We start from the raw sequence: 12,648 nt of genomic DNA, 5'->3' as shown, positions 1-12,648 counted from the left end.
AGAGGCAGAGAAGTTCCAGCAGGACGACGTGTTCCATACAAGACCAGGTGCAAACACCACAGGGGATTTAGTTGGTTCCATATTGCTACAGACCAAGGAAGATTACTTTATTACTCTGTAAGGAGGCGTATTTATCTTGGGTGCTATTTGGTCTCAATTACAGACAGGAAAAAAGGCAGAAGCTGCAGCGGCATGCCACGCAACTCAGGCTGCACAGCCACGTTCCTTCATGGCTCAGGATAATTTAAAGTCCCAACAGCTTTAAGTTTGAATTATTTTATTTTACAAACCTTAGTGTCTATTTGGCATAACTGTACCTACCTCAAAGGATTGTTGGGAGGATTAAACGAGTTAATCTTTATAAAGTGCTCAGGACACAGAACTTTAGATGTTTAAAAAAAAAAAGCTTTCCTCTAAACAGTCACATCAAATGTGTGAGTTTCCCACATCAAGCAATTCTCCAATTCTCTGCAGACACCAACTGGGTGTTCCACAATTCAATTCTGATATTACCTGGAGTTAATGCAAACTCCACTAAGGGCTCAGTCCCCCAAGACTACCCCACTTCTGACCAATTTCAAGTAGTGGGTCCCCAGGTTACCCACACTTACGTCCGACTTAGCTACAAATTGGGAATTCCTATGGAACTCAGGTTCCATAATTTGCACAGAACTCTGAGAAACACTTTACTACTACGGCTATATTGTCAAGGATACAACTCAGGAACGGCCACATGGAGGAGATGCGTGGAGCAGGGCACTCAGGCTGGGCGGGGGCAGCACAGAGCTCCCATGCCCTCTCCAGGCACGCCACCCCCTGCATGTCAATGCATCACCAACCTGGAAACTCTCTGAGCCACATCGTTTAGGGCTTTTGTGGAGGCCTCATTACATATACATGACTGATCAAATCATTGGCTATTGGTGATTAAGTCGGTCTTCAGCCTCTCTCCCCTCCCCAGAAGTCAGGGAGTGGGGCTGAAAGTTTCAACCTTCTCATCACAGGGTTGGTTCCTCTGGCAAACGGTCCCCATCCTCCAACAGTCACCACATCAGCACAAATGCAGGTGCGGTAGAAAAGGGATTGTGGGGATTGTTAATAACGTAAGATGCTTCTTTCATCCTTATCCCCAGGAAATTTTAAGGGTTTTAGAAGCTCTGTGTCAGGAACAGGATGAAGACCAGATATATACTTATTATATCACAATATCACAAAGATATAAGAATAATAAAATACAAACTTAATAAAGTGGCTGTTCGATTTCCTGTTCAAAGTCACAAAGCTAGTCAGTGGAGGAGTCAGGATTCAACCCCAGGCAGTCTGACTCCAGCCACTACACTTTAATGATTTCCTTGTTTCTAGAACTGACTTTCTCAGCAAATGACAAGAGTCTCAGGTATGGACATGGTACAAGTATAGATGCTCCTCAATTTATAATGGAGTTCTGTCCCTGTAAACCCATCGTCAGTTAAAAATATAAGTTGAAAATGCATTTAATATACCTAACTGAACACCATAGCTTACCCTAGCCTACCTAAAACATGTTTAGAACATTACATTAGCCTATGGTTGGGCAAAATCATCTAACACAAAGTGTTACTATCTCATGTAATTTACTGAATACTGAAAGTGAGAAACAAAATGGTTGTATGGGTACTTGAAGTATGGTTTCTAAAAGTAAAAAAACTGTAAGTTGAACCATTGTAAGTCAGGGACTGTCTAATACAATGAGGGAGATCACAATGGGAGAGTCTTCATGGAAGATTCTAAAAAACGAGACTTCATAAACTAAGTAAAAAATGGGTGGGAGGAAAGGTAGCGTGTGAAGAGGTATATAAACTGATCTCTAACAGCCATTCTAATTGGGCCTCTCGGAAGCACTGCTTACATATATTCTATTCATACTAAGTTAAGGTTACCTCTAAAAGCAGTAATTAATTTTAAAAAAAAACCCCAAAGACCAAACAATAGAATGTTTCCTTGTGAGGATCCATACTTACTCTATTAATGCTACCCTGACTCCAAACATTTTTAGAATTTATATGGAGTTGTCCTCAGCATGGATTTTGAGACTTTACACTCACCTCATGTTGGAGACACACACACACATATTTCCCACCTTATGTACAGCAGCCTGGGCTCCATATGATGCCTTTTGTCCATTTTCAAAAATGTAATTCTTCATCCCCAGAGAGGACATTCTAAAGAATTTGCCACAGGTATGCTTGCTAAAGCCAGTTTCTTCACCCTTACAGACATCTATTTTATGTAGCGATAAATTCTGTCCATTAAAACCATGTCAGAAACACTCCAATCTCAAGCCTACTTCACCAATAAAATATTGTAACCTTTATTTAAAACGAAACACAACTTGGCAAACCTTGTGAGACGACAAGCAGAGAGAACAGTCCCTTTCAAGGGCCTCATTTATTTACATCAAGTTTAACACTGTTAGCAGTTCACAGTCAGACAACAGAGTGAGAGAATTAAATTAGAAAAACAAAACTGAAAATATATTACAATAACATTAAGAACAAATACCTGACAACACTAGTAGTGTGACCCATGATTGACACATTTTCAGTTAAATCCCACATTGTCCCCTTAGCAATGCACACAGTGCCCGACGCACCAGGCCTCACCTCTCTGTGTACGACGCATACACCTGCAGTGCGTGACCTTTGGTATAAACGTTAAACGAGTTGTAAAGAATCTGAATCACTATGCTTTAGGACAAAGTTCTGTCAACCACCATGAAATGTTCAAACATTTTTAGGTGAGCTTTAATAAAATTGGGGTTTCTCCACTGATAGTCATTAGAGAGTTAGATTTTAAAGAAGGAAAAGTGTGAGGTCTACGAGGGAGATGGGGTTTCTGAGTGTGTGCCAACAGCTCAGCCTGTGCACGGCCAGCTTATCAACCACACTACTGCTTCTGGTCACCATACGCCACGAGGGAACTGACTCCGCTTTCACTTACTCCCCCTTGTGTTATGGGCACGACGACAGTGCATGTGCGTGCGGTTATGGATGTAAACATGTACCCTCTATACAGATCTGAGATGTGAGGGCTTTCAAATATATGCCCAAAACTATAAAATGAGTACCTCATTGTCCTTTCTAGTTTCTGAATACTAAGTGCCCTGAAGGACAATCAGCTTAATCAAGATGATTTCTCAAGATCTCAGAAAATTCCTCTTTAATGAGTCTGAGTGTCCACAGTGAGAAATGGCTGTCAAATGGAAGAAAGCTAGTTTGACCCTCACCTACCACAAGCATCTCTGTCTCCTGGCATTCTTGCTACTCACAATACTTGGTACAATACTTCTGAACTGTACAGAACAGTATTTGGGATTTACTACTGATGACCTTAATGTACTGCAGGGTCCTGCAGTATCTTTCAAAACAAGAATAAATTTATTTGGCATACCTTTATATCTTTTTTATTATTATAATTGTTGAAAATTAAGTATCTATATATTTAAAAATTTTATTAACCACACGTCCCATTCTTCAACTAAATTTTATGATGCCTAATTACACAATTTAAAACTCCTAGTCTGAGACTAGTTCCGACTATACAAACTCCCTGTAAAGCCTCTAGCATTTGATAGTTCACCTCCAGCATGTACTAGAGGGTTAAGTGGCATGCTCAGAGACCTCAAGCCTTGTGGAAAAGTGGAGTGTCACGTAGGACCCCAAAATCTGCTGTTGCGAGTACAAGGATGAACAAAGAATCTCACAGAACAGACAGAGTGCATGTATCACAATTCTTCTCCACATATGGTGCAGTCTAAGGACACTGCTGTGCCCAGCCTTTAGGCTTTAAAGACCTTGAATAGTCTGCAGGTTTGAAGACCCACTCAGCATGCTATCTGCTACCTCTGGCTGAGTTGACAGGGCTTTGCTACTGTGTTCAGGTTACCCAAAAATGGGGAGATTAAAAGATACATAATTTTTCTAGGAGAGGTGAACAATTTCAAATTTATAATTGTACACACTGTACATGGGAGCAAAGAAGCAAGTGCAATTGGAGGGAAGGATTCAGTGACAGCATCCTCCCCCAGCTCACCAAGTCGGACGAAGAACATCAACCTGCCAAATCAGCACGCCACGAGGGGAAAACATTTAAAGTGGGGGAATTCTCACCGATGAGGCCTTTGAGCTTCAGCCATCCACGAAGCTCATTTCTACCAGTTCTAGTTCAATGATCATGCAAAATTAACCCAGCTGATGTGTCTTTTCCTCCGCAAGACTCATGAAACCCATCTTTGAAGGTACAAATCTCCAGGGATGACCTCTGCCACTCCAAGCCAGCTTGGAACTAAGATGACATGCCACAGGCCTCCATACCTGGGTTGAAGTAAGAGATCTCACACCGATGATGCAGGGTGAAGCCTTCCCTCATTTCCTGTCCTGTGGATCTAGGATATTGAGTCAGAAATGAAGGTATCATCTTGCATACACTCCAGACAGAACATATATCTCAGGTGGGCAGCATGAAAAGCAGCAGCCCCAGAACAGAAACGCATCCTTCTGGACATTAAAATAAACTTCACAAAAGATAGGCTGGAGCTAAGAGAGTTACCTGGATGAATGCTCTGGAGCAGGATGCAGCTCATCCAGAAACCCACTTACCCACGCCTCCCCAGTAACAGAGAAGCAGAGGGGATGGCGAATAGTCTAGGCGAGCTGCAGCTGTGCTAAACAGAGCAGGGAACAGTAACTGTTACCCCAGGCATTACTGGCTTGCCAAAAAAAAGCAAGCCTTGTATTAGATTTTTTTAAAGTCTAATAGTTGGAAAACTGGAACTTTATCAAAACAATGCAGATATCCTGACTGCTAAGAGTAGGAAAAGTTTCAGACCAGCCTGAGGCCTCTGTTCTCTCACTAGAGGCTATGGCTTGCAGCACTTACCCTGGCTTATCACAGGTGCCCTTGGGCTGCCTTTGTCAGCTTGTGGCAGAAAGATACAATCTCCCTTGGAGCTTCCTTTCTCTAGTTCTCTCACCTTCCCACATATCCCCAACTGAAGGAGGCATGTACAAAGGAACTGAGCTACTGCCTTGACAGAGGCTAAGGGAGAGATACACAAACAGCTGGAATCTATGAGTACTTCAAGAGAGGAAACTTAAGCCCAGAGACCTACCTACCTTATAAAGAGGACTGACCATAACAGATACTTAGGGCACAGAGACGAACCCCAAATCCAGGTGGAGCAAGTTAATGCAAGCAAGATGATGAAACTCAAAAATCATCAAGAACAAAAATACAGATAACCCTGTCAACCCAATATGAACCCTTATAGGGACACAGCCTGATAATAACAATGACATCAGTAGCAAAAACAGAAGGGAGCGGGGGAAGTCAGAATGATGTATAGCTATAACTCCAAAGTGGACACCAATGCAATTTACTCTTGAGTATTTTATAATCCAATAGGTGAATTAAGTTCAGCTACTCTTTTTATTAAAAAAAATAAAGATAGACAATAAATGACAATGCCATTTATAACTGGTAGGAAATCCTAAAAAGTAATTCCCAAAGTGCACTGGCTCTACGGCTGTCCAGCAACCTCTGTCCCCCACCCTGCCCCCCAACAACAACCCCAACAAAACCACACAGGACATAGGTTTAAAAAGACACTGTCAACAGCAATAGGTAATGAGTCTGCTCCCACCACATTTAGGATAAGAAATGGCTGAACATGTAGGGGACAAACGAACAAATGTTCCAGAGTAAGAGGGCCTCATTCTTCTTGAGGTCCCTGGAAGAGCTTCTGTATTCTGGAGAACATTACACATTACTACTTTTTAAAGATCAAAGTTAACCAAAAAGTTGGTCCCTAGTTTTCTGAAGTTACTTACCTCTGAATTACAACTTTAGTTGCAGCAAAACACTTATTATACCTGCACATGTTCATTTACCAGTTTCATATTTATAAATGTGATAAATTACAGAGGTAATTATATATCTGCATTTTCAGGTCCCCCACAAATAAGTCTTCAGGTCAATTAGCATCTAATCATCTCTTTTATCTTCTAAACAGACATTAATAATACAACCTTATAGTTAGACTACATTTGATACTTTCTCAAAGTGCTTTCATATACATTATCTCATAGTCATTAAAATGATACAGAATAAAATTTTTTTAAGAAAAAGGAATGTTAGGACTAGTTTTTTTTTTTTTTCTTAAACTGAAGTTGGTATTTCTCTACTACAAAGTGCACATTGCTGTGTTGCTGAGGTCTGTCCAAAAGAATGACCCCATATAATTTTAATTATTGAGTTCCACAGAATGCTTGCTTTACTCGTGTTCAAATTATTCAACATGCAAGCCCCTTAAGGTCAGTGCCCGGAGCATGTGCTTTAGAAAGTGTGCAGCGCCAATGTGGGCTGATTGTCAATCTGAGCTACTTTTTTGCAGTGTCTCACAAGGCAGCAGGTATGGGGGAAAGACCCCACAACCATAAAGTCAGGAGACCCGAATTCTAGCCTTGGCTCTGCCACTAGCTAACTGTTCTGAGATAATGGGCAAGTAACTTAACGATCCCCTCCTCTAGTTTCCTAATCTGCAGATAAATGGGTTGGGGTATTGACAGTTTTCAGATGGCACTGGGTGTCTGAAAGACCTGGACAGATTATTGGAAAATACATCAGCTGAGACCCTACCCCACTGGGAATTCTGATCTGGAGTAAGGCTAATTCATTATTTTTTGAACTCCACCTCGGGGATTCTGTTGTACATCCCTGGACTAGGTGTTAATGATAATACTAATAGTTAACATGTATGGAGTGCTCACTGTGTGCCAGGCACTTGAGCTTAAGTCTCCTACAAACATTACCTTATTTAATCCTTACAGCAATACTGAGACAGTTACTACTCTATCCCTGTTTTACTATGAGGAAACAGAGGCTCAGGAAGGTTAAATGACTTGCCTTCTAGACTGGCATTAGAGCCTGTAAACCACTATCTATATCGCATCTCTTAAACTCAACAGCTCCGTGACTTTAGTTAAATAAACATGGGCTGTGCCTTAGCAAAGTCAGCATGTTTTATTAACTATTTTGCTAGCAAACATTTAATTGAATTGTAAGATAAATTTCTACTTTAAACCTTAAAATGCTACTAGTAAAGGGTCTCCACTATAATGACCTCTATGTACAGAGGTCATGTAGAAAAACACTGAATGAATTTCTTACGGTCAAATTTTTTTAAGGCTATATCTCTGAAAATCACGATGGAAGTCTGCAGGAGAATATACACAATTTTACACAAAGCCTTTTAAGAAAATACTTTAGATGTATTCAACACAAAACACTGCATTTTAAGGTAGGAAGTCTACACTGGAATCATATTACCTGTATATGAAAGGAATCAAGCTGTGGCAGCCCAAAGGCATGCGTGTGTGTACACACACACATATATACAGTTTAACCACTTTAGAAAAATTGTCAATATCTTATACAAGGGACTGTTCTCTTGCTATTTGCTTTGCTTTTAGACTAGATAAAATTAAACTATATTTTTAGTTTCTAGAAGTAGTTTTCTCTGCTTTGGATTCAAACCTTTTAATTTACATGAGGTTTTTTTAAGTAGAAGGAAAAACCTACATTATACTTGATAGTAAGTTGACAGTGCCTCTTTAACCTGAACCCTGAGCCCTCAACCCCTGAAATTACACGGTTCAAGCATCATGTTGATGGGGTGTGCTACAATAGTCAATGCTACTCCTGACAGTGTTAACAAAAATCAATTTAATGTATGTATTGAGCACCTACTGTAGGCAAGACAGAGCTAGGTGCTGCCCCCTGAGTAAGACACAGCCCCCACCCCCTACCCTTAAGATTACTGTTCAGTGAGAAAACCAGGGAGCTTAAATATACTCAGTAGTGTTTCTCCAATGCTTATTTTCAGAACTCTTGAGGAAAAATGGAGCACTTGCTTTAAAAAAAAAAAAAATTAAAAAAGTACTCCTAAAAAATAATTATAATCCCTTAACTTGCATCCCACAATGACAGGGATAAACTTAAAAAGCAGCATAATAATATTCTACAGTTTTAGCTGTCCCCTCCCCACCCTTAAAAGGCTAACTGCTAAAACGAATTCAAGTTTATGGACATGTATGATGAGGGGAGTGGCAGGGAAGGTGGGATGATTGTGGGTTTTTAAATCCAAGTTCTCTTCCAACCACTACAAGGAAATTCACCTGATCACTAATTCCCTGTGCTGAAGCTGGAGGTAACACACTGGCAGAAATCGCCCAACATCTGCCAGGAATGCCCAGTACTGTCTGCTCTCTTCTAATCCTTCTCTTAACCTGGGCCTCTTTTGGAGCAGCAGTAAGAATCAAGGTTTCCTTTCTTTCTAATGAAAACTCAATTTCCTGCTTGGTCAAAAATGCCAAACTCTATTCAAAACATAGCTTCCCCCATAGTATGCTAGCCCAATTAATATAATCTCAGCAGTTTTAAACTTTACTAATATCTGGTACTCATCAAAGAAGAGAATGAAAAACAATTCAACATAACAACACTGCACTAAAGAGCTTTCCAGAGACTCTCAAAGGGATAACTATACACTTATTTGCAAAACACCTTAAAAAACATGTACTATTACCTTTATTTACTAGCTTAAGAGATGGGGCTGTGGCTTGACAGTGGATCATGACAGAGCCAAGAAGAAAACTCATTGCTCGACGCTGAATTCCTGTCTTCCTAAGCTAATATTCCTTTGAGGGAAAAAAATATATTATGTATTGGGTTTTTCTTGGGGAGAGAGGGGGAAGTGTTCATAAAGTTTTAAAGTGTTCATGAAGCAGTAATTGAAATTAGACCTAATACCAAAAACATTAATAATATCTAACCCATTAGATTCACTTCTGTGTGATCCTAGTTTAGCTTCCATAATAATAAATGAGGAAGGAAGGAAAAGGCCTATTTTTCAAGGGCAAAACATATTTGGTGGTTAAGTTATTAGGTTTCCAGGGTCTAACTGGTGCTTCCTGAAAATGACCTACTCCTTCAATTATGCATTCTTAAAATAGAGGTGAAATGGCAAAATAAAGAATATTCCCAACAAGATCTGCAAAAATAAGCACAATGATTGGATGGGGGGTGGGAGAGGGAATATGTGAGAGGAGAAAAGCACGTGAGAATCATTTTGGGGTAATTCACTTCAAATCCACAGAGAGAGAGAGAGAGAGAGAATGCCTCTCCCTACTCTCTACCTAGATGGGGCTCAAGGTGATAAGGAAGGGGAAGATACAGAGAAACACCAATCAGTATGAGGCCAGCTTCTCCTCTCAGTCACAGGGCTCTGGGCCTGGCTATTAGGTTTCAAGGAAAGACCATCTCCTTGGTATTTTAGCTGATAAAGAAACATACAACTGCTTGAGTCACTGGCCAATATGCCAGCATGCATGGGCACTGTATCAGAAAAGGATTCATTCCCCGGTAAGAACCTGCAGGGACCACTATTTTCAAAATTAATGTCAGTTAATGCAATGAATGCTGCCAGAAATAAAGGAAACAGCCTGCCCAGCAAGGGACAAAGAAGAACCACTAAGGAGGCCTCCCTATACTATGGTTTACAGACAGCCACCAAGAAGCAGGAAGCTGATCCTGGTCCACTAGGAAATAATATACTAGACCGGGAGAAGTGACTTCTGCTAATCAATATAAGATTCAGGAGGAAGTTTCAATCTCCCTGACTAAACTCCTCAGCATTCTTTACTTCCTGCACCAACTAATACACCAATGGAAAATAGGACAAGAGCATACACATAGAGCCACACTTTCCAGTTGTTTTCTAGCACTTTGATTTGCAGTTATTTCAGCAGCAATGACCTTGTGGAAGCAAGGCTAACAGCTGCTTCCAACTGCCTGGAATACAACCTCTTCTGGTACATTCCCAGCTTTCCTTTTTTCTGTCCCACCAAATTCGTTAGGTAACCTGGAGCACAATCATCATGAGCACCTACCAGAGCCCCAGTCCATTCCCTTTCCCGTGGTGCAGAATGAGTGGCAATCCACTGTCCGGGCACAGTCCCTGAAGCCTTGCTGGGAGTGGCCCTGTCTAGCACTTCACATCATTCCAGGTAGGGATGGGCTGCATTTCTTTCTTTATGACACACACATGTTCTCCGATTCTCCAATGCAGTTTCCAACCCTGTCCACTACTGCCTCGCCCCCACCTAATTCGCCTCTCCTATATACTTACGTGGTTTGCTTTTGTTCTTTTTGAGATGAACCTGTAAACGTGAGAACTCAGGGATCTGACGTACTTAACATAAACACACTCAAGTATCAGTCTTTCATTATCTGAAAACAAGAACACAGGAAAACAAGTCCCTTTCCCTCTCCCCTCAGAAACGTGTGCATCTTCCCACTAGGCCAACAGTGGCTACCTCTGCACGACATCACTGATTTCCTGTACACATGACAGTAGGTTATTAAGGACAGGGTTTGCCCCGGGCACACCAGCAGCTGCTGAAGACACCTGTAGCTCCTGTAGGCTGAGTTCCAGTTTGCTCACGGCCTCGCGGAAGGCAAATTTGTTGCGAGTTTGAGGGATGCAGTCCACGTAGCCTGAGCAGTAGTCGAGCAGCTGGTGTCCAGTGTCTACCAGCTGGCTGTTGGGCACAGGTTCCGTGATTGCACTGGACAGTAGGTCAGCACATTCCAACAGGGCCTCTTTGCTGATTTTGTCTGCTGAGATTTTCTCAGCTGCCTGTTTAGTTTTTCTCAGAGCCACTTTAGTACCTGCTGTGCCATTGGCCATTTTGGCTGGCGAGATGGAAGATGTGGGCAGAGGCACTTGAGGCGGAAGCATCACAGGCCTCCCAGCTTTCCCACTGACGGGCACTGCCCCTGGAGCTGCCTTCTTCCCTCCTTCCTGCGTTTCTGACGTGGGCTGTCCTGCAGTTGGGGCAGTCGGCTCTTCTGTAGGGTCTGAACATACGGACGGATGCTGCAGTAGTCTCATCACTGGTGGGGGGGGTGGGGCACACTTTGGTTTTACCCGTCTGGGCCGATCCTTGTCTCCAGAGGATGTGACCTGATGCTCAGATAAAAGCTTGAATTTATTCCCCTGAGAGTCTGTGCCAATAAGCTGCACGTCAGCTGGAGTGTGTTTCAGAGTGGGTGAGATAAGGACGGGCACTTTGTGGTTGTGAGTGGTTGGGAGGACTGCTACAGCCTTGGCTGGAGAAGACCAGCCTGGCTGCTCTCTGTCCTCTGGGACTCCAGCCATTCCAAGTCGTGCCCCACCATTCCTCTCCTTGCCCTTGGGAACAGCTGCCACTCCAGCCACTCCCACCCCTGCAGAGTCCTTCTCGGTAATGGCTGGATCCCCAGAGGGGTTTCTGAGAGGAAGAGCTGGGGCTCCTCTGGGCAATAGTTTGGCTTTTGGTCTCTCCCTGGTTGGAGCAGCACCTTCCTCTGATTTTTTTGGAAGCATGTCATTGGCCCTGTCCACATTCTCTTCTGGCTGAGAAGAGGTGGACACTGTCCTTTCCAGCTGGAGTTTGGACCTCTGGCAGTTCCTGGGAAGGGTCATTGCCATTCTATCCTGCTCTGGAAGCCCTGAGGACATGGAAGATGTAGAGTTTGACCTTGGAAAAGGCTTGGAAGTGTCATCACTGGCTGTGGGTTTACCTGCTCGTAAGCCCAGTGTCTTTTTGATTAAGCGTGGCGTAAAGAAGCCTGTGAGGCCAGACCACCCACCCCCAGCAGTGCCACTGCCCCCACCCCCACCACCATCGTCATTACAGAGATTCCTCTGTGCAAAGCTCCCCCCATAGCACTTGGCTGGCACCAGATTCGCCTCTTGCTGGGCAGGAGTGAAAGAGAACCCATCAGCATGCTGTAGAGAAGCAACAGAGGAGAAGTTACCCGTGAGTTCATATTTCTTGTGGGGCTGATTCTCCATTTCTCGGAAGGAGCTGCTGCGTTTGGGGGGTGTGGGAGCATTTCTCTTTTTCATGAATGAGCTGAAGAAGCCTCCCTTCCTATCCCTGGTGAAGCATGTCTCTTTGGCATCTTCCAAGAGGCTGCTGGGTGACTTGTCTCTTTGCTTTCGAGGCAGTGCTGGGGACTCACTGGAGGCCTGTGCACTTCTAATGAACCCTGATGAGAAACGGCCAATCAGTAATGTGGAAGACACAAAGTGAATCCATTACATTTGAGCTGCATTTGAGCTATATTAAGACTGAATTATAAGTGTTTTTTTGGCATTTATTAAATGTCAGGTGTTGGTGGGACTCAGAGGGAATTAACAAATACATTGTCCTTTCAGAGTGATTAGTTTTCCAAATGCAATGTGGGTTATAAATGGGGCAAAGTAACCTGCTGGTTATTACTCAGCATTCACTCTTTCTTTAAAAATTTCTGCACAATCTGTCTCATCTATAGGGCTCAATGAAGTTTTTGCTGGAACTGTAAAGGTCACTATCTGGGAATCAGGGGTTGAGGAAATGGAACTGGAGGCAGAGTTGTGTGCTGGATGGATAGATCGAGACTACTAACTGGCAATGCAGAAGCAGGGACTAGAATGGTAGGCAAAACAGATGCCATACTTTCCCCAAAGAAGATGGGCATGAAAATGGCATAAAAGCATCATACTCCATGTTTCTTTCAACAAGG

The 12,648-nt window shown here is 42.7% G+C and overlaps 1 protein-coding gene across 6 annotated transcripts in view; it reads right to left on the bottom strand.

Moving 5' to 3' along the window:
* Positions 1 to 2,408: 2,408 nt before the first annotated feature.
* The window catches only part of ABL2 (ABL proto-oncogene 2, non-receptor tyrosine kinase), a 111,044-nt gene continuing 100,804 nt past the window's right edge, over positions 2,409 to 12,648 (bottom strand). For 2 of the 6 annotated variants that reach the window (XM_045547268.1, XM_045547269.1), the window contains exons 12-13: positions 11,899 to 12,132; positions 2,409 to 11,589 (exon numbers count right to left, since the gene is read on the bottom strand). In XM_045547268.1, coding sequence (XP_045403224.1) covers positions 10,409 to 11,589; positions 11,899 to 12,132 — 1,415 coding nt within the window. In that variant the 3' untranslated portion in view covers positions 2,409 to 10,408. Of the gene's footprint in view, positions 12,133 to 12,648 lie in introns of all 6 variants that reach the window. The other 4 variants (XM_045547265.1, XM_045547267.1, XM_045547270.1 and 1 more) reach the window with 3 other exon arrangements.

Source organism: Lemur catta, chromosome 3 (assembly GCF_020740605.2).
Source record: "Lemur catta isolate mLemCat1 chromosome 3, mLemCat1.pri, whole genome shotgun sequence".
In the NCBI taxonomy this organism is placed as follows: domain Eukaryota; kingdom Metazoa; phylum Chordata; class Mammalia; order Primates; family Lemuridae; genus Lemur; species Lemur catta.
Note: the sequence above shows the minus strand (reverse complement) of the source record. Positions and strands in the feature narration are given on the sequence as shown.